Source organism: Ammodytes marinus (assembly GCF_949987685.1).
Source record: "Ammodytes marinus genome assembly, chromosome: 13".
Lineage (NCBI taxonomy): Eukaryota > Metazoa > Chordata > Actinopteri > Uranoscopiformes > Ammodytidae > Ammodytes > Ammodytes marinus.
In genome coordinates, this window is record NC_137217.1 from 8075419 (window position 1) to 8098374 (window position 22956).

A 22956-nucleotide genomic window follows, 5' to 3' on the forward strand; every position below is an offset into this window, starting at 1 on the left:
CACACACACACACACACACACACACACACACACACACACACACACACACACACACACACACACACACACACACACACACACACACACACACACACACACACACACACACACACACACACACACACACACACACACACACACACACACACACACACACACCCACCCTTTAATTTCAAGCCCTTGATATGTTAAGACATGATTTTGTGTTTTTAGATTGAACATCATAAAGACCAATGCCACATCAGAAAACTATTACGAAAAATGAAATGCATCTTTGCATTACGAGGGTCGAGCTCACAAAATGACATAATCTGTTCAACGGCCAAGTCATACAAAGAGCTGTACAGTATCGGAATATTTCTTTACATACAGTAAGTAAAAAGTACAAAACCACTAAAAAATAAAAGATTTAAGAGTGTGAACCGCTTTGATCGTTAACTCTTCTACACCTATGATATTAACACCTAATAACATATTAATACTTTTGAAATGTCATTCAATGTAGTGTCAGGAATGGAAATGCCAGCAACATCCATCCCTGCCTAATAGACCTTCCTGGTATACAGCATCTATAAACAATTAACCGACACACAATATTTGAACTACTATTAAGAATTCATTTTAAGAAACAGCAGTGGTTCTTTCTGTGTTAAGTGGACCATCCTTTCCTATAATTAGTTCAAGTTTTTTTTTTACCAAAACAGTAACAATAAGTAAACATGTATTTCTTTATAAAGGTTAAGTGTTTGCAGTTTAGACAAAAGTAGTAGCCAATGTTTTGCAACTAAAATAAGCTTTCTGGCACGATACAACAAGGAGCCTTTTCAAATGCCCTATTATTATCATTGATACAATTATTATCACTTTAATTATTATGCGTTTTAGTGAACTGACCCTTTAAATAATAATTTCAGGTTTAATAGTGCTACATTATTCCCAAGCCCCAACCTCAGCGATTTTTACCAGCATCCAATAAGGAAGTGACCACAACTGTAGTAACCGGAAGTGCCACTAGGGGGGGTGGTACCAAGACTGAGCCATTTTTCTTTGACTCACTTTTTAGACAGGCAGTTTTCAAAGTCTTATTAAACCTATTGACAGCCTGGTCCACAAAACCATTTTAGTCTGTATGTTTAGGTCATATCTCCATGACAACACTGAGGGGGGTGAATTTTTTCGGACCACGCTAGTTTTTATTTTATCGGAGGTTAAACTGTATTGGCGCGATCTCTTGAGTGACAGCTCTCCGCCCGTTGTCCCTCACTTTGCCTCGGAGGTATACGTCAGCTATCTCCCACTCCCTCACAAAATGGCGACGCGCACAAACCAGGATTATTGGATGCCGTGTGAATAACTGAGGTCAGCCCGGATGCTATATCCATATTATTTACTATCTATGATTATTCCACTTAATTCTTTTGAAACACTATTTGTAGTGGTAAGCCGTGTGAGACCAATACTGTGTTCAGCGCCCTCTTACAAGCAGGTGTCAGCACACTGAGGTGGAGTGGTGTGGTTGAGCCTGAGGGTGCAGATGTGTCAGATCATGTCCTGAAGCTCCAGCTCCTCTGAAAGGGCTGGAGCTTCAGGACATTGAAGAACATGAGAGAAGGTTTGGCTTTGGGGGGTTTCTCTGGCATGACGGCAGCTTTGCTCTCCTCGGTGGGGAATCGACTGCGGTACACTTCTGGGTACAGCCTCTGGAACTGAAAAAGAGGAAGATATGCCATCAAGAAAGTATACTGTAGTAAGGGCAAACCAAACACTTAAAGACATTCATTGGGAGGCTTCTTTTTTTTTGTTGCGGGGTCACAGATTTTGACTTGAGGCAATTACACACTACACAGCTTTCAACCTCTTAGGATCGCTGTGCAGTCCCTATGAGTCTGTCCGGTCTCCAAAGTACATTTTGTAACGAAAACACACGTGACAGGTGACACAGGAAATAGCATGTACAGTATGTCTGCAAGAAACAAGTAGTTTTTTCTTTGATTTGCAGTTTAAAAACAAGGAAGAAAAGGAAAAGGATGGGACAAATAAAGGATTGGGATGCGGTGGCAGCAAGGATTAATGTCTGTCCCGCAGAGAGTTGAATGTTAACATATAATGAAAATGTTCCTGATTGGTTTTTGTTACAAATACTGAAAGGTTTGTGTGTATGCCATTGTATTATTATCATTATTCCGTCCCCTGGTCTCCTCTCATCCCGTGTCCTGCGCTCTCATTGGCTGGAGCTCGTTGCTGTTCTCATTGCCAGTCACAACCGTTTTCAACCTGACTTGATTTGGACTCACAGACGGGTTCAGACATTAAGCATATGTATCTGCTGGGTGTATGCAATGTGTCGGCGAGTGTGTTGATCACGCTCTGAGCTCGTCTTTGATCAGTTTACACAAAGCCATCAAAATTCACAGTGGGGCGCGCCAATTTGCCTATGATCTTGGGCCTTTTGTCTAGCCCTGAAATCCATACCTGCAGCTGGCAAATGTAAATGTTGTTCTGGACATGAAGCATTGTACCTGGAAGTTGTGATAGTAAACAAAAAAGATGGCTGCGGATACGTTGTTTCAGTTTGAACCGGCTTTGGCCTCGACACTTAACGATTTGGAAGACGGCACTCAACTCTTTCATTAGCAAGAAAGACTAATGTTCTGTTTTTCCGACCGACCACGGCAAAAGTTTAATTTACCAGTTAACCCCGCTGTTCGCACAACGAATTGGCCTGAATACATCACCTTGTTCATTGCTCTGATTGGTCGTAGTGCTATCCAATTGCGTGCAGTGATATTAGAAATGCACACGTTGTTGCCGCCCCTTGAGTTGGGAAGGTTTATTGATTGTGGCCAGACCCTATATCGTTCTAGATGTGGGTCTGGATTTCCAGGCTATAGCTTTTGTCAGCAATGTCTAAAAAAAAGTTGGCGAGTTAAATAATATTGTCATTTGAACTAGGCTTTACTCAAACATAATAAACTACATCGCTTTGGACATACAAGCGCAATCTGGATTTTAACGCATACATGTTTGTCATCCCAACATGTCTCCTTTCCAAATAGTAAAAGGCACTAACCTGCTTGAGTCTTTTCCTCTTGTCCTTGGCGGGCAGCTCTCTGTCTGCGATCAGACCTTCCAGCAGCTCCTGCAGCGGGGTCTGGGTTCCTATCACCTTCTGCTCCTCACACTCCACCTTTCTGATCTGTTTACAGAAGGCTGGAGACGCGCTGAAGTCTGTGTCGGAACCTGCGTATTTAATCTGATGGAAGACACAAAGGAAGTGTTGGAATGATGAAAATATTCAGGGAAATTAGGATATTTTACATATATCCAATCTTGTTTTTTGTATAAATAAGGATCTATTTTGGTCATGTGTGCTGTTACAGTTTTAAAATCACATGCTGACTGCTTTCTCATACGTTTGTTTTCAGTCCTATTCACAGCGTGGGACGTGTAAGCTTATGCATCTACTGTTGGGGGAAAAAGATTAAATCGGGCTTGCATTTGTCGGCCAAACATCGTTGAACACAGACAGAGAGAATACAGCCTGTTTTGTATCAATGGGGACCAACTGTGCACAGAGGGATGAATTGCAACCCCCCGCTCTTTGAAGGCCGTCAAGAGGCTAGCCGCAAAACTCTCAGAAGAAACTGTGTCACTGGGGCTTGTCTTTGTTTAACGAAGCGATGTCACATAAGGGACTTTTGTTGCTCATGGATTAGTGTCAGACTGCTTTTTTATACAGTCCCCAACCGTTCCTGCGGGATTTCCAAACATTATAGTCACCGCCCCCGCCGCCACTGCTGCCTCCTCCTGTGGACATTCTGATCGCTCCTGCCAGTAATGTTTTCTTTTGAAATATTGTGTAACATCACTCTGGCTCAAAAAGAAGAAACACGACAATTTATTTCTTGTGAGAAATGTACATTTAAATTAAACTTACGATAAAGTTACAGCGAAACAAACACGTTTACCTTGAAGCAGTTGGGACAAAAAAGTGAACAAACCCCTATAGACTGTGGCTCATTTGACATCTATGGTGTTTTACCAAAGCAATAGATACATACAGAACCAAGAACATCAGGCTTGAGTGCGACTGTCACAGTATTGTTAATCAGAGTAAGACACGTGTTTGATTTTTCAAAGTCAAATCGTCTCAAAGATAGTACATCAACCACTTCAGAGTGTATGAATCAGCCTACCATAAAAAACATACGGAGGATGACCATCAACATTTCTCCTGACTCCAACCATGTTCTGAACAGCAAGTACAATATGTTCCCCTCAAACCGGATATATAGGGTTCCCAAATGTATTAAGGTCAGACTGAAGCACTGTTTTGTGCATCTGTGCATCATAAACTCAATACGCCGCTATATATCCCATATGAAATGCACACCCACAGGCCTTAAATGTTGTCTTCTGTCATGGAAATATTATATTGAATGTAGCCTATGTATTTTTGGGTCCCGTCGTGTCTTTTCTGTGATGTTGCAAAATGGAGCGACGCAAGACAAATTTCTGATTTGCTCTGACAATAAAGAAATATATCGTATTAGCAACAGGGCTTTAGTGAGGTTTAAAACACATTGATGCAACTGCCTCCATGACTTAAAATATCGCATATTTTCATACAGCAAATTTAATTTCCTCCCACGATCATTCAGCAATAATACTGCTGACCAGCTGTTTTCCACCTGCGGCTTCTATTATCACATATCTCCCTCTACCATTGAAACCCCAAGAAATAGTTGTGCCACATGGGACACTAAAGCCACAACTGCACACAGGTTCATTGAGAGCCGCATGCTACTGCGACGAGTGCTTTCCACTCACATTAACATAACAATGGCACGTCATTTTCCAGATTCGATTGGGCTTTAATTAATATCGAAAGTTACCAGTAAATGTAGCACTTTTTTTTCCACACTTAGGGCTTGACAAAATCATGAAACCAATCTGTTAAAAATACATTCAACTGATGCAAAGAAATGACTCTGTACTTAACGGTTACTGCACTGTGTAACTGACCTGAACCCTCTTGAGGTGGGACAGGTGCTCCTCCACCTGCCGACGCAGCTTTGAAGGAACCTGGAAGATAGTGGTGTGGTGCTCCATCATGAAGGTCACCAGCTTGGTGGCAAGCAGCTCGTCCAGGTCCATCTCATCTACTGAGCCCAGGACGCAGGGGGAGAACATCTGCACCATCTGGACAGAGGAACACAAAGGAGATTCATGAGAAGCTAAAGGTCTAAGGGTGTCATAATGTATGGAATGTAAAGCCCACTGAGGCAAATGTCTATTTGTGATATTGGGCTATACAATTAAACTGATTTGATTTGATTTGAGAAGCCAAGTTTACTACAGTACCCCGCAATATACTCAATATTACACACATAATATTGGGAGTAACAAAACACGATGAGCAGCTAGCCTTTGAATAGTTCATAAGGAATAGCCTTGGACCAAAATGGCATGTTTGTAAAAGTTTTAATATTTGAATTCTGTATACCCATATATGTACATGCAGTGTTGCAGAATGGTATTATTTGGAACCTGGAAGTCTTATCCAGACAGCTTAAATGCATCTTCTCAATATCTCCTGAGATGCTGTTAAAACATTAAAGATTAGATGTAAATACTATATCTATCCTCGAAGCGTTTCACTACCGGAATACAGTATATATTTTGCCGGGTATATTTGTTCTCATGTTGCAGTGTCTGTTGTAATTTGGAATATTTTCTGTTCCCGTGGTGCCCTATATTATCCTATAGATACTAGTTATTTATACTGTGTCAGTATTATGTGCGGACAGGAGGAGTGCATGTGTGGAGCTGTAAATGCTGGATAAGCCCACCTGAAAGTGTTGCCCAACATCCCTTTAGCATATAATAGGACAACACATATTTCCAAAAGCTCCTCTCTGCCTCGAGGCCTGCATGTTATTTATCCTCCCTTGACTGTGAAGGATGTCAGACCTGATAAAAACATACAAGAAACTGTGGCATACAAAACCTCTCTTCAAACAATTATCTCCAAAGGAAATTAGAGGTAGTGGTAATTGCAGGACTCATCACATCTATGTTATATTGTTTTATTCATTACAGGGTTACATTGCTCACTTTTTATTGACTTATTTAGTGACTTCTATCGTTTGTCAATTGTACTGCGTGTTAACCGACTATGTGAGCTACTTCTATCTATCTATCTATCTATCTATCTATCTATCTATCTATCTATCTATCTATCTATCTATCTATCTATCTATCTATCTATCTATCTATCTATCTATCTATCTATCTATCTATCTATCTATCTATCTATCTATCTATCTATCTACAGTACATCCATCCATCCATTTGATCTTATCATTCTATCTTGTCTTTTTTTCCTCATTAAATCAGAGAAGTAGTGCTGTGTACCAGTGTGCGTGTAGCGATGGCGTCATTGAGCGGAGGCAGGTGTGGGTTGTGGGAGACCCGGGCCATGAGACGCAGTAGGAGCTGGAGGCGTCTTCGGTTGGGCGGAGGCAGTAACAGAGTGCTCACCTGCAGAGCCTCGGTGGCTACCTCCGGCTGCTGCAGCAGACCTGCAAAGATACAAGGATATATTTAAGTCCTGCAAGATAAAACACCAGCAATGGTTCATTCATCGTGTGAATCACTCACTGAGAATATTGACAAAGACTTCGTAGAGCTGGAAAGTCAGCAGGGGATCCTTAAGTCTCTGAAAGTAATCTCCGACTGTTTTCAGGACGTCCCGCTCGAAACCCGGGTACACCGGCTGTCTGGTTTCATTTCCATTAGGCCCTGGGAAGGACGACGAATGCGGTTTTTAAAGGGCTTCACACAGAATGCAGAGCATTAAGAAATATACAGTTGACTGCCGGTTAATGCTGAATACATGCACATACAGATGCAAAGTTTAACGTATGGCGCTTTTCCACTACATGGTACCGGCTCTGCTCTACTCTACTCGCCCTTTGTATCGTGTCCTTTTTCTGGAGGTCATTTTTCATTAAAAGACCATAGGATATACCGCCTGTGTAGCTGGTCATCATAGCGACGTTAGCGGCTAACATTAGCGTCAATGCATTTCTACTCAGTCTTCCTCAGGGCATGTATTGTCACGTTTTGTTCTTGGGTTAAGTTAAATTGGATCCTTGACCAACTTGTAACATTAATCAACATCATATCTGCAAACCCCATATGTTAAAAGAGTTGCTGGTAGACTTTCATCCCAGCTCAAACACAGCAGCTTGGCTGTTTGTTGTGCAGGGTAGGGTGTCACCCACTGATGATGCAATGACAGGCAATTCTCTGACCAATCCCAGTTTAGTACATGGTACCTACCTACTGTTTTGGAACCTCGATGGAGCGGGTTCCAAGTGCATTTTCATAGTGGAAAACCAAAGAAGGTGAGTAGAGTACTGTAGAGTGGCAGTGGTACCATGTTGTGGGAAAAGTGCCACTACGCACACATTAACATAATGCATTAACAGTCAACTCTAAGTGAGATATCAACCACTAGGAAAAAATATGGCACCGTCATTAGAGAAAATTCAGCAAACAGATTGAAGACCTCATCATTCATTTAGGGGATTTCACTTATGTCATTCGGGTACTTGAACCCAGTGTAGCCCCAGTCCCAAAGCAGATGCAGATTAATATTAATTTTTTAGAGAGGGCGGATAATGTTGTGCATACTTACAGTTGGCGAGGCATTTCATTGCTGATACCACCCAGTAAGGCATGTCCTCTGGAGATATATACAAAAGAAGACAGGTGAGTATTGTAACATTCTTGCGAGTTGCAACTAAGCATCTGTTTTGCAGTTGTGAATCAATGAATCATACATACCGGCTTTATTCTCCAGCACCACAATGCCCGTCTTGTTAACTTTGAACACGTTGTGAACGATGTGCTTGCCGTTCACGTGCGTCGTGTTTAGAACTCCGTCCATTGACTTCAGGCCCAGTGTTCTCTGTAAACTAAAACAAAAGAGTTGCCATCAATAATCTATAGCAGTGGTTTTAAAAATTAGTGCCTTTAGGGAGTGCCTCAAGGGTGCTGCAATGTTTATCATGTTTTTCATTTTAGAGTGCATTCTTAATAACATTTTACCAAATGGCTTTTCTGTGTGACTGAAAAATGTACCTATTTAATTTATTTAGCTTCATTATACAACATTAACATGAATATAACATAATATATCAGAAAATGTTTTAACCAAACATCTGAATACATACAGAATATGCATAGTGGGCTAGGGAGTAATGACAACAATACTTTATTTTGAATGAGAGCTGTGTTGGTTATTAAAGTTTGAGAACCAATTCATCTACAGTAAACAAAACATGAACAGTGCAAGTGTTTGGCGAGTTATGTCAAAGGGGTTACGCACTGCGCAACTGTCATTGATTTCCAGATGTTGTCCACTTCTTTGGGCGTTATCTCCTTCCTTCGTATGAGTTTGCATTCGTGCACGTCCCCGATAGCTACACTGTGCCTTTTATTCCACAGATCTGAGGTCTGGTAAAAAAAAAAAAAAGGATACAGAGACATGAATGAAAAAACTGAGCAGAAAACCTATTAAGTGTAATAATAACAATCCAAAATGTCAGTCTTGAAATGTAATCATGTATAATATTTATGTAAGAAATCACTCCTTTGTAAAAAAAAAATAATATTTGGAATTGTTGATGACTTAACATGACATTGACATAATAACTGTATGGTTAGCTTTGTACGGTTGTTGCCTGATATTGTATTGTTTCCAACAACGGTTTTGTTGCTACATATATGGGAAATGTTATGGACAAAATAACATGTCCTTCAATGTAATGCTGTCCAACACAACAACAGTCTTAAAATGATACAATGGAATTGATTTCAACAAAGAAACAACCACAGGAGCATTCTGAACACAAACTGAAAGCTCTCAGTAAATGGATATTTGATAAGCCTGAGTGTAGAAAAATGCAAATGACAGCTCACAGTAGTAATTGAAAACAGCTCTCTAATAGATTTACATAAGCGTGCTACACACTCCACGCTCCAGCTTTAGCCAAAACAAGCAATGGAAGGAGGCAAAACATCAACACATCAATGTCTATTTCTCACCAGGACAGCAGACTTCAGCGGTGCAATGTTTTCCCGCTGAGGCAATTCTTCGTAGTCGTCCCAGCGAATGAGGCGGGGCAGGTCACTGCAGTCTCTCATGGGAGGCCTGGTTGGAAAGGACTTTAGAGGGGACATGGTGGGGAACCTGGGGACAAAGAAGACAGGACAGGACTTCATACCAGCCATAGGAGGAAAGAGCAAAGTGTGCAAGATGCAGCAAAACAAGTAGGGCCCTATGATTTCTACGACAACAAATCAATGCACAGAGACGGAATCACGGAGTGGGGCAAAAAAAATAAAACAAAAAAAAATCTCCTGTTGGGGGGAAAAGTAGACCATTTAATCCATAATCCAGGGGAAACAACACGGGGGACATTTATGCAGCGGATTAGTAAACTACCACCCACAACAATGAGGAAGAGATGCTAAAATGTATGTTTAAAAAAAAAAGGTAATTCAGTCAAATTTAAACAGAAAAAATTGAATTTGGAAAAAATAAAATAAAAAGACGATTTCATAGGTCCATAAAAAATGCCTTCCGTGGTATAAAGCGGACATTAATAAGAGTATTAGACGTCAAAAAGTAGTACCTGTACAGATGGCCGCTGTCTTCGAAGTCTTCTGTCCCGTGTCTTCCCTTGATGTCTTCGATGACGTGGGCCTTGAGGAACTTCCTGAGCAGCTGCAGGGTCTGGTAGCGAGTCACCTCGGGCCCAAAGTTGTCGTTGCGTCTCAGCAGCTCGTGCATGTAATCCACGGCCTCCGCTCCAGTGAAACTCCAGTCATGGTAGCGGAAGTGGGCCCAGTGCCTCCGCAAAGGCATGCCCCCACGGAAGAGCTTAATGGTCTCATTCCACTGTGTTAATAGTAGAGACATACGATATGTGAAAAAAAAGGGATGAATGCAACATAACGTAAGGGAAGTCCATTACAGGCAAACATATGCACTCTATATATCCTCTCGTCAGAACAAACAGAGTATTTTATGTTCTTTTCATATAGTGTAGAGTGGTACCCTAATGGGCACTGGCAGGAAGGAAAAAAATGAAAGAATGAGATAAAAGCAGGAGTGAATCGGGTTTCACAAGGTCATTACAACAACCCAGGAGAGCATCATACTGTGTGACGCAAACACTGTTCACACTGGATAGACTGAATTAAAAAAACAGTATACTGAATAAATATACATATTGGTACTGTTTGAATACCAAGCAATGGGCCTGTTCCACAAAAGAGATTTTGACATGTCACATAGGCCTAACGAATGGCATGGATGCAAAATGTGATTAGTAAGGGTTGAATTCCATGTACCTACTTCAGTTGCAGGGTCTTGCTGAAGTGCATACTGGCAGCTCACTATCACAGAATAATGACACTTGAATAATATGCCCCATTGTTACCCGATTTTGAATTCATTGTAGCATTTTGCAATCTGCATTCATGTTTGGAGTCATTTATTATAGTGAAAAACACATTACATATTCCAGGTCACAGAGTTGGACGTGTAGAATCAGCTGCAGTGTGTTATTGTGTATGATGCCTTTACAGGAAACAAAAAGGAGCTGTGCGTACCAGGTCTATTCACACATCAGCATTACATGAATGGACGTGTTAGCCACTCATTTGCATGTTAACAGTTGGTAATAGTCTCGTAAATGAGGTGCTTATGCACAGTAATGAAACAGTCACAGCTAAATGAAACATGATAGCCTACATGTGTTTATGATACACCAGTCTGCCTACTTGAGGACAAGAGTCACATTTGTGTACAAGCGGTTGCTTTTGTAAACTACTCAAAGTTAAGGAGATACAAATAACATACTTTTAGAGATGTTTCGAGAACTTTTTTCTTGCAAGGACAACATAGGCTATTTGTATGTAAAACGCATGTAACATTAGCATTGACTCTGCTGACTAACTCTTTTAACTCACTTTGAACTAACGAATAGCCTACGCTAAGTTTATGAGCACGTTATGCATTTCTATATACAATACAATTACTCACGTTTGAATACAAATGTATTTGTTTAGTATAGCTTATAGCCTAGGATATAATGTTGCGACTGTATACACAACACAAACCTTAGCTACTAGTCACTTTGTAACGTTAAAACATGTCACATTTCCCGACACACTCACCAGCTTGGTCGCCCTGTACGGACCCGCTCCGATGACTTTACCTTCCATTCTGGCCCCGGATAAAAACCCTATTCACTCGTGTGAAAACATTGAGATACAGGACTTTTTATAAGCTTCTGAAAAAGCTTCAGTTGCGGATAGAAACGGTAAGTTGCCAGGGTGCCCACAACAAAAAACGTTGCTGCCAACTTTGAATCTGGTGCGTCACCTCATTTGAACGACGTGATTAGACAGCGAGCGGATCACGTGACCACAAAGAATGCAGCGTTCATGAATGGAGATTTAGTGGGACAATACGGCATAATAGACTGCATGGACAATACACACATAAAACGTTCAACTGCTTCTGTTCTGCCTGCCACCACCACCACAACCACTAGCCTACTGCAACAGCTTAATAGTGCAATGTATAGCCTAGCGGTAGAGTACTACTAATGATTAAAATAAAATACACATTAATTAGCTACATTTTACTTTTTATACGAACAAAAATTGAACTAAATAATAGCCTAGCAAAGGGACTGTTTTTATAAAATACTGTGGCACTTAATTGTGTATGCATATTGCTAGATTTTCACTTTGTTCATGGGCCAGACTTTGCTCAATCCAGTTTAATTTTGATTTAAAAGTCAGGACATGTGATAGGTGGCAGGCCTACACACACTTCAACTAACACAAGCTCTTAGAATACAAATGAGGACACACTTAATTGAAATGTTTCATGAGCTGACCCTAATAGAAAGGTCTAATTTGTGACCATGCTATAGCTTTCAGTGTATGAATGTGTAAAGGAAATTACATGATTAGACTATTCAAAAGGTAATGATTGCAGAGAGGACCTTTCTCCAAATCAATAGAGGATTGCCGTGGTTAATCATTGAAGCCGTTTAGCTGCACAGTGATTGACTGCACTGTACCTTTCCAAAATCTAAAATGGAATAAAACAAGAAAGAACATGGGGCAACCTTTCAAAGCCCATCCAAACCAGAATATGCCGACAATTTGCAACAGTCATCTTTGCAAAGTCGATCCAAGCTTTTCCATTTCAGTGATGCCTATAGAAACAAATAGGCTAAGGCACTCTGTTTTATTAAAATGACTTCCTTTTTTTCTGCCAGCAGCAACAGAGCCAGAAATAACTGCTTAAACACCCTCAGAATCCAAACTGACAGACGGTGAACTGCATGAGTGGCACCTTGAAATGAAACGACAGCCAAATACATTATTGAAATTCAGCACAATAACACCAAATCTGAAATATGGATGAGAGACAATAATAAAAAAAACAGAAGCATGAATACACTTGACAGCGAAAAGGTCAACAAACTGCAGTTGCAGAGATAATATACAGTATACTGTGTTGGTAGCTATCCTCACTGGCTCTGCCATCAGGACTATATTTGGAACTGCATTAGCCTTAGATAAAGTGATGGTATAGTGACTTTGGACGGCTGAAATTAGGGCTTTGTAGTTAATTGAATTGTAATCGCAATTACAATTTCAACTTCGACCTCCAGCAATCATGAAAATAAGATCATTTACTTTGACAAGATCATGTTTTTAAGTCAGGCCAAAACTTTTATTTATTTATTATCTATTTTTTAGCTTAGCACCTTAATTTCTTTCTATATTTCATACAATGATAATAAATAATCATGTCTTGTGTTTTTTTATTATTACTATACATAAATTCACCGTTAAAAAGACAGCTTTGTCCAATAAATTTCATAAAAGTAACTCAATGCATGATGTTTCCTGAGTCAAAGTTAATTATTGTGTGATGTCAATATCAATCAAAAATACTGGCGAACGTGATTTTTGGCATAATCGAGCAGAACCCCCTGAAATCCCGGCCTTTCTTCTCATCAGGGCCTTTCTTCCACATACAAATCGGCTTACCTTCCGTTTGAGTACTAGATCTGCTTCTTGTGCCTCACATCATGTCCTTGACTTGAGTAAAAGGTCACAGAGATAACAAGGAGAGAAAAAGAGAAAAGGCACTGAAGGCTTCGCTAACGAGATAGGCTAACACGGCAACGATCAATACGACACAGAGGCAGTGAAGCCGGTCATCAAAATAGTTCCTGCAGAGGAATAGAATAGGTTGTGAGCCTGAACAGGAATATGTATATTGTATAGGGACATTGACAATGTTCATAGGCACACCGTGACACACACATCATCACATTGTGAATTATGCAAGAACCCAGGACAGGATAATGTTGTTGACTTCTCATGTTTGTTTTATCTATCTATTACCTCAAGTGCACATCAGACCAGCTGTCAGATTGTGCCACATAATGCCACAACACATCTGAAAAGATAGGGCACATCTAAATTTGATAAATGGAGGTGTCTTTATGCATAATATAAAATAAACTAAAAGCTTGATAAGATGTATTGTCTCTTTTAATAAAACATTTCATCCAAGTAGCTTTAAAGCTAAAGTGCGTAGAATATATCGCCGCTGTGAGGAATTCTGAGTAATTACAACAACACTGGCTGAGCATCTGTAAGCATTTGGTGATTGCGGTTGGATTTAATTCCTTCTGCTAAACATCCCGGTTTTTCCTAGCAGTAGAATTAACAAATGAAAGATTCCCTTGCTGCACCAGTGCCGGGGGTGGTGACAACAGTTTATAAAAGCCTCCATACTGACATATACAGAGAGACTTTTGGTGAGCTGATGGCTCAAGCTACTTTTGTGTCAACTCGTTTTGCAATGGCTTGAATGTAACTGACATTCATATGAATACGTGCTATAGCTTTAATGTGGCATTTTCTTTACACATATTATTGACAGAATAGGAGCCTTGAATGCTATAGTGAAAATGGCCCATATATACTGATCTAATGCTGATCAACGCACAGATGACAGCACAGACCCACCATCTAATCAGCCTTATGGTGCAGAGCTATGGATAATGACCAAGCCATGACATGGCCTCACCAGGCATGAAATGAATGCCACTATGTAATCAGGTTGATGTGGATCAGAACAAGTAACCAATGATTTGTGGCAAGATAGAAGCAGATAGCACAAGCGGCAGCAGTGAGACACAATGATCAGAAAGAGAAGAGGGTGAGAGGAGAGACAGCAGCATTGTGAATGTGACCAGGGACTGTGGTTGAATGTGAGTCTCCACCTTGCTACAGAAGCTGAGGGTAAAGGTGATGGACTGGCCAAGCATGTCTCCAAACCTAAACCCTATTGAGCATCTGTGGGGCATCCTCAAACGGGAGGTGGAGGAGCGTAAGGTCTTTAATGTCCACCATCTCCGTGATGCTGTCATGAATGGGTGGAAGAGGATTCCAGTGGCAACCTGTGACGCTCTGGTGAACTCCAAGCCCAAGAGGGTTAAGGCGGTGCTGGAAAATAATAGTGGCCGCACAAAATATTGACACTATAGGCCCAATTTGGACATTTTCACTTAGGGGTGTACTCACTTTTGTTGCCAGCACTTTAGACATTAATGGCTGTGTGTGTCGAGTTATTTTGAGGGGACAGTAAATGTACACTGTTATACAAGCTGTACACTGACTACTTTACATTGTATCAAAGTGTCATTTCTTCAGTGTTGTCCCATGGAAAGATATAATGAAATATTCGAAGAAATGTGAGGGGTGTACTCACTTTTGTGAGGTACTGTATAATGCATGTGATTGTGCGCCTGACGGACATAGGACTCAAGAGAGGCCGTACAGCAGACGGCTATAGGGGGAAGCAGAGGAGCGTGCGTCAGTGACACATCAGGCACTTGTCTTAAGTGTTCCTGTGGGAAAAAGGACATGTAGAAGGAGGCATAGTCCCAAAGCCATGGACATGCACACATACTGAAAAATGTGTGTTCCGTTTGCCTAAAGCCAGCTGCCGCTCCAAGCAACTCCTTGTAATGTTAAACTGTGAGGCCGTGACGTTGTTATCAGTCTCAAAATAAATTCTACAAATGAATCATGAACATCATTTTCAATACCACACGTAGAGATTTGGGGAAAGTGCTGCCCTTGTGATAGCAGCAGTATAGCGTAACACTGAGGAACTGATTGGACTTATTATATAAGGACTATTTAAACATGCAGTGCACATGAACACAGCAAAGTTAGTGGCCCCACAGCCAGATCAGATCAAGTAGAAAATGCACCAGAGGAAGAACACCTGTGATGATATACAGCTCCGGAAAAAAATTAAGAGACCAGTCTGGATTTTTCTTGAATCTTCAACTCTACTTAACTTATTGAAAATACTCTTTATGACAAAAAATGTATTGGAATTTGGAAGAAATGTTATCAGTAGCTTATATTATAAAGCCAAAATGTTCATTCTACACAAACACATATATTCTATATTGCTGCTACTTTTTTTCTTCTGTTTTACTTGTATATTGTATATTTTGCATATATTTTTATATTTCTTTCTTGGCTTTCAGTCCGTGGAAAACAAAGGAAGAATTTCATTGTATGACTGAGAACATGTTTCTTATTGTGCATATGACAATGAACACTTTGGATCTTGAATATGCCCTAAAATAGTAAAACGAGAGACATTGAACATTTGGAGTGGTCTTTTAATTTTTTTCCAGAGCTGTATGCTAGTTAGCTGAAGAACGTAACACAAGCTAACTAGCTTGTATTTGTCAGCTTGCCTGTTCGCCAGTCAAAAAGGCGATGATAAACCACGTAGGTGTTTCACATGGTCTCATGTGGGTCCCGAGAAGAGCCCAGGCCCTGGGAGAGGGGTCATCCCGAACTTCTCTGATAATTTGTTTTCAAGTGTCCTTGGTCTTCTGAGTACAAGCCAGGGAGAGAAATAGATTGAGTACAGAAGTCAATTTCACACTGCTCCACAAATAACTGCCAACATCCCTCCATTTACAGCTTTGCTATTTTGTGCACAAGGTTTATGTTATTGCTATTATCCATCATAATTCTTGTTGTACCAAGATCAACATGTTATCTTGTACATAATGTTTTTGTGAAGGAAAAAATCTCTTTATAAAAAAGCTTACCACTACAACTTCAGGATACGCACTCCTCAAATAAGTCTAAAGGGCCTTTCTTCCAAATTCAAATCGGCTTGCCTTCTGTTTGAGTATTAGATCTGCTTCTTGTGGCTCACATCATGTCCTTGACTTCTCGCGTAAAAGGTCACAGAGATAACAAGGAGAGGAAAAGAGAGAAGACACTGAAGGCTAACGAGATAGGCTAACTAACACACCAATGATCAATACGACAGACAGAGGCAGTGAGGCCGGTCATCACAACATTATACCTGGAGAGGAATAGAATAGGTTGTGAGCCTGAACATTCAATTATATGAATACCCATTATAGCGTTAATGTGGCATTTTCTTTACACATATTATTGACAGAATAGGAGCCTTAAATGCTATAGTGATAAATGGCCCATATATACTGATCTAATGCTGATCAACGCACAGATGACAGCACAGACCCACCATCTAATCAGCCTTATGGTGCACAGCTATGGATAATGGCCAAGCCAAGACATGGCCTCACCAGGCATGAAATGAATGCCACTATGTAATCAGGTTGATGTGGATCAGAACAAGTAGCACAAGCGGCAGCAGTGAGACACAATGATCAGAAAGAGAAGAGGGTGAGAGGAGAGACAGCAGCATTGTGTTGATTGAATGAGACCAGGGACTGTGGTCGAATGTGAGACACCACCTCTGATTCGAAGGGGGCAGCTGATACTGAAGGTAGGACAAGGAGCCTTCACACGTCTGCAAACCACACACACACACACACACACACACACACACACACACACACACAAACAAACACAGACACACGCACGCATGCACAAACACACACACACACACACACACACACACAGACACACACACACACACACACACACACACACACACACACAGACACACACGCACACTACTGGTGACCCTCATGGGAACCACACAAATTGGGAATTATCACAAGCTATCTACTGTATCTATCTACTGTATCTATCTATCTATCTATCTATCTATCTATCTATCTATCTATCTATCTATCTATCTATCTATCTATCTATCTATCTATCTATCTATCTATCTATCTATCTATCTATCTATCTATCTATCTATCTATCTATCTATCTATCTATCTATCTATCTATCTATCTATATCTATCTATCTATCTATCTATAATGCATGTGATTGTGCGCCTGACGGACATAGGACTCAAGAGAGGCCGTACAGCAGACGGCTATAGGGAGAAGCAGAGGAGCGTGTGTCTGTGGCACATCAGGCACTTGTCTTAAGTGTTCCTGTGGGGAGAAAGGACATGTAGAAGGAGGCATAGTCCCAAAGCCATGGACATGCACACATACTGAAAAACATGTGTTCCGTTTGCCTAAAGCCAGCTGCCGCTCCAAGCAACTCCTTGTAATGTTAAACTGTGAGGCCGTGACGTTGTTATCAGTCTCAAATGTAATTCTACAAATTAATCATGAACATAATTTTCAATACCACACGTAGAGATTTGGGGAAAGTGCTGCCCTTTGTGTTGTGATAGCAGCAGTATAGCGTAACACTGAGGAACTGATTGGACTTCTATCAGCAAAGTTGGTGGCCCCTGCAGACCTATCAGATCAAAATGCACCATGAGGAAGAACACCTGTTATGATATATGCTAGTTAGGTGAACGTATCATAAAGAGTCAAATGCTGCCCTCAGAAGTTGTTAGAGACCAGGCTAAACAAAGATGCTATGATGTGAATAAGTTACTGTTGGCCAGTCTAAAAGGTGATGATAAATCAATTATGTTTTTCACATGATCTCATAGGCCTATAGGGCTGGCCCGAATTATTCGAATACTCGTTAAGTTAGGTAATTGAAACTCAATTCAGTAGGCCTATTCGGAATATTAATATTTTTTAACTTAAACTGTTTTCAGGAAATAATAATATTCAGATACAGTACAAGTTATATAGCTATACAACAATTGTTCAAATAAAAATGTAACGCTCTTTTAAAATTATCAAATTATTAACCTAGTTGGCTGACCTTTCAAAGCGCAACAGGTGATATCAGCTGTAGGCTACGTGACGTTACCAGAGCGAGGCAAACTAAAAGCCGCACCAAGCTCAGTAGGGAGACAGAGATGGAGGAAGAATCGATTATGTGTTTCCCTTAACTTTATAACACAACCTTAGTGCGATCTTGGAAGGAGAAGCAATGATCGGCGAAATGATAACGTTAGCTTAGTTTAGCTGTTTGTGTACTTTCGCTGTGCATGCTGCTATTGCCCATCAACAGTGACTGGCAGCGGCTTGCTGTAAGGGAATACCCGGTGAATGATGGATATAATATGGACACAACAGACTATCAATATTGGTTCATTGTATGGATTTATAGGTCCCCGAAAAAGATGCATGTTCCGGGATGAATTGATCCGCTGCTGTAAGGGCTACGATGGCACAGCTGATTTGGAATGGAACAACAGTTGTTCACTTCCACGGGGAAAAGTAAGGAACTCCGACTTTATTACCGTTCAAAAGTTATTAAATCATCAACAAACTACGCAGTTTACTGTCTCGGGTCACACACTAGGTTTCAAGGAGTACATTGGGATTACTAATGTTGTTTTTGAGTTTTTCTTTTTTTAGAACGAGTAGGCCTTTTCGAATACTCGCTCGGAAAATCCAACGACTAGCCTACTCGATGCCTGTAAAATGGTATTCGGGCAGCCCTATCATATAGGCCTAGTGGGTCCAGAGAAAAGCCCAGGCCCAGGCAGGGGGGTCATCCTGAACGGTTGGTTACGTTGTAACCTAGGTTCTCTGAGTGGAGAGACTATCTCTCCACCCTACATATTCCATATGTACGGGGACTGACCCCCACGGGGGCAGTTGACGTGGATACTCTTTAAGACACACCACTTGTGGCGGCCACGCATGATTGGCCAGCCTGGCTATATAAGCCACGCGCATGCGTGGCCTCTTCGGTTAACCTTGATTGGAACGCGTTTCTGAGCGGCATCTTGGCTGGAGAGATAGTCTCTCCACTCAGAGAACCTAGGTTACAACGTAACCAACCGTTCTCTATCGTGTCAAGACTATCTCTCCACCCTACATATTCCATATGTACGGGGACTTCTGTAAGACACACCGCGAGGAAACCAAGCAGACGTAGCTGCTCCTGCGGGAGCCTAAATAAAAAAAGGCAGTTGAGTTCGAATGAAACGTCACCACCACCAGAGTGTTCACCCATGTGCCCAGTATAAAGGAACTATTTACAATTATACATTATGTACACACTTATCGCCAGGCGCCAGACGCTACCAAGGCTAAGCTGGCCCTGCAAGATGCCAAGGCCAGCCCTGAATGGGTAGATGGCCTAGCCCAAACGCGCACCGTCCTGCTGCATTGAGCCCAGCACTCGCTCCGAGAATGGGGTGCTGGCTGCCACATTCATGCAGTAGAACCGGATAAAAATGGACGGGATCGACCAAGAGGCCGCCGTACAAATCTCCGATAGAGGGGCACCTCGCCATAGGGCCCCTGACGTAGCCATGCCCGTGTGGAGTGCGCCCGCACCCCTACTAGGGTTGGCTTGCCTGCCCTCTCATATGCCTGCTGGATAGCATCCTTCCCAGTGGGAAAGCCTGGCCTTGGAGACTGGCTGTCCAGGACGGTTAGGCTTGTAACAGACAAAGAGCTGGTCCGTTGCCCTACGGCCACGTGTCCGATGCAGATACACTGTTAGGGCCCTGTCTGGGCACAGTAGTGACCGCCTACTCCACCCTGCTTCACCTCCCTGGAGGGTGGAAGGGGTGCAGCTCAATAGATCGACCGGTGTGGGACTCAGACCAGACTTTAGGGTGGAATGTAGGGTTCGGGCGCAACACCCCCCCAGTACCACCTGGCAAGAGCGGCTGCAGCCCTCATGCACTGAAAAAGCATGCCGCACTCCCATTCTCAGACACAATTGCGAGCTCAAAAACGCTGTCTTGAGAGAAAACCATTGTAGCCTAGCTGTATCCAGGGGCTCGAATGGCTCATTCTGCAAGGCCAACAGCACCACCTCCAAATCCCATGGGGGGACAGCTGGCCTTCTGCGATGTGGAGTAACCCTACGAGCACCTCTAAGAAACTGAGCAATAAGGTAGCAACAGCCTTCTGCCAGCTCCCAAGGTCCAACACGGGCTGCCTTATGGCTGCCCCTATTCCCCTCAATGTCGAGGGAGATTTGCCCACCTCCAACATTTCCTGGAGGAACTGGAAAATGTTATGGGCCGTGCAGGCGAGGGGATCCACCTGTCTCGAATTGCACCATGATTGAAACACTCCCCAACGATAAGCGTATGCCGCCCTCGTTGATGGAGCCCGGGCTCCTTGTAGAGCGCTAACCACCGACTGGGGCACTCCCACGGGTGTCCCTGAAGGAGGGGTGCAATCGCTGAGAACCAGATCATCTGGGGCCAGCCTTCTTGGGGGCCACCAGGATGAGGCTCACCTCTTCCACCTGAACTCTCTGTAGAAGTGGATGAAGGAGGGTGAAGGGAGGGAAGGCATACAGGAGGCCCAGTGGCCACTGGTGTGCCATGGCATCCGTGCCTCTCTTCTTCTTTTTCCCAATCGCTGAGAACCAGATCATCTGGGGCCAGCCTTCTTGGGGGCCACCAGGATGAGGCTCACCTCTTCCACCTGAACTCTCTGTAGAAGTGGATGAAGGAGGGTGAAGGGAGGGAAGGCATACAGGAGGCCCAGTGGCCACTGGTGTGCCATGGCATCCGTGCCTCTCTTCTTCTTTTTCCCAATCGCTGAGAACCAGATCATCTGGGGCCAGCCTCTTTGGGGGCCACCAGGATGAGGCTCACCTCTTCCACCTGAACTCTCTGTAGAAGTGGATGAAGGAGGGTGAAGGGAGGGAAGGCATACAGGAGGCCCTGTGGCCACTGGTGTGCCATGGCATCCGTGCCCAAGGGAGGATCGTCCCTTTTCACTCTTGCGAGAAAAAAGAGGGGACCGTGCTCTTCCTTTACTTACCTGACCTGGCACGTACATCGCCCCGAGGGACTTGCCCGCGGATACGCCCACTCCCATATTATCTGAGCCAATCTGCAAAGGCGCGGGGAACCCAGGCCCCCCTGCCTGTTTATGTATGCCACTGCTGCTGTACTGTCTGTCTTACCAGTACATGGCGGTTTCCCAGCTCTGGCAGGAAGTGCAAAAGAGCTAATGGATAGCCTGCAATTCCGACTGATTGCTGTGCCGTGTCAACCAGGGTCCGTGCCATTGGCCACTGTGCCAAATAGGCTGGTTCCTCCCACCTGTGGAGAGCTATGCGCAGTATGCGTGACACCTGGCATGCAGATCTCTCTGTGGACAAAGTCCCAGGCTCAGGAGGCAATGCTGCACCGGGTGCATGTTCAGAAGGACCAGGGGCACGATGTGCACCGTGGCTGCCATTAACCCCAAGAGTCGGAGGCAGAATCTCCAGGTCACTCTGGCCCCCAAACAAAGCTGGGACAAGCAAGCCCTGAGGGCGGCTTGTCTCGCCGACGTCAAAAAGAGTTTCTTTTCTCACACACGTCTACTGCTTGTCCGTGGAAATCAAGGAATCGAAGAGGCCACGCATGCGCGTGGCTTATATAGCCAGGCTGGCCAATCATGCGTGGCCGCCACAAGTGGTGTGTCTTAAAGAGTATCCACGTCAACTGCCCCCGTGGGGGTCAGTCCCCGTACATATGGAATATGTAGGGTGGAGAGATAGTCTTGACACGATAGAGAACTTCTCTGTTCATTTATTTTCAAGTGTCCTTGGTTTTCTGAGTAGCATACATGGGAGAGAAATAGATTGAGTAGGCTACAGAAGTCAATTTCACACTGCTCCACAAATAACTGCCAATATCCTCCCATTTACAGCTTTGCTATTTTGTGCACAAGGTTTATGTTATTGCTATTATCCTCATAATTCCTCTTGTTGTACCAAGATCAGCACACTATCTTGTACATAATGTATTTGTGAAGGAAAAAATCTCTTCCTAAAAAAAGCTTACCACTACAGTACAACTTCAGGATACGCACTCCTCAAATAAGTCAAAAGACAAATGTACAATTGCACAAAGGTCCCCCGCTCTTCATCATTACAATCATGCCCCATGATTACATATTGATTTACCTAATCAGCCAGTGTGGTGTCTAGCTGACTGCCAATGTGTTGTAGTTCTGCTATCAAACATATTGAGCTCCTGGAAAGCTATACTGGAATACTGTTTCACTGTAAATGGCTGTCACATGGCTGGACACTCTCGTCACACTACCCACACTCCTTACAACTACAGTAGCTATTACACAGTAGGCTACTCAGGTCAGTTTCTCACTTCAACACTATTTTAAGTTGCTTCCTTACCGGAAGGCTATAATCTTATAGTAATTATAAAATGAGAATGCCCACATTGCTATAATTGCACACTGTAAAATACATATCTAATATTAGGTTAATGGTATGTGTCATTCTCTTGTTCGCAAATGTTCTGGGTTTTCATATGAAATATTATGATTTGGAAAGATGGAAGATGAAAAAAAGATTACGTTTGTGGAGAGTGTTGAGAAAGCCCCTGAGCATGCCCTACATTAACGCTGCTCCGAGGAACTTTCGGTTTGTGTTGATTCTTGCATCCCTTTTAGACAAAAGCGGTAGTGTTTTTACTACGCCAGGTGTTGTTCCTGCATGG

General features: G+C 42.6%; 1 protein-coding gene across 1 annotated transcript; it reads right to left on the reverse strand.

The window, feature by feature from the left end:
* Positions 1 to 542: 542 nt before the first annotated feature.
* LOC307260106 (DEP domain-containing protein 1B-like) lies at positions 543 to 11393 on the reverse strand. The gene is made up of 11 exons (XM_080040239.1): positions 11257 to 11393; positions 9708 to 9973; positions 9118 to 9262; positions 8399 to 8526; positions 7855 to 7985; positions 7706 to 7753; positions 6664 to 6804; positions 6418 to 6584; positions 5026 to 5202; positions 3071 to 3253; positions 543 to 1706 (listed from the first exon to the last, which is right to left on the reverse strand). Exons 1-11 carry the CDS (start codon positions 11302 to 11304, stop codon positions 1545 to 1547), a joined length of 1596 nt encoding a protein of 531 aa, XP_079896365.1. The 5' UTR covers positions 11305 to 11393; the 3' UTR covers positions 543 to 1544.
* Between the last annotated feature and the right edge of the window lie 11563 nt (positions 11394 to 22956).

What these genes read in the sequence shown, in the direction of transcription:
- LOC307260106 (XM_080040239.1), bottom strand. Translation starts at nt 11,304, where the DNA reads ATGGAAGGTAAAGTCATCGGAGCGGGTCCGTACAGGGCGACCAAGCTG. An exon ending in GACAGCGGCCATCTGTACAG is followed by an intron (nt 9,263 to 9,707) that starts GTACTACTTTTT and finishes CTTTGTCCCCAG; the next exon opens with GTTCCCCACCATGTCCCCTC. An exon ending in AGAGGAAAAGACTCAAGCAG is followed by an intron (nt 1,707 to 3,070) that starts GTTAGTGCCTTT and finishes CCTCTTTTTCAG; the next exon opens with TTCCAGAGGCTGTACCCAGA.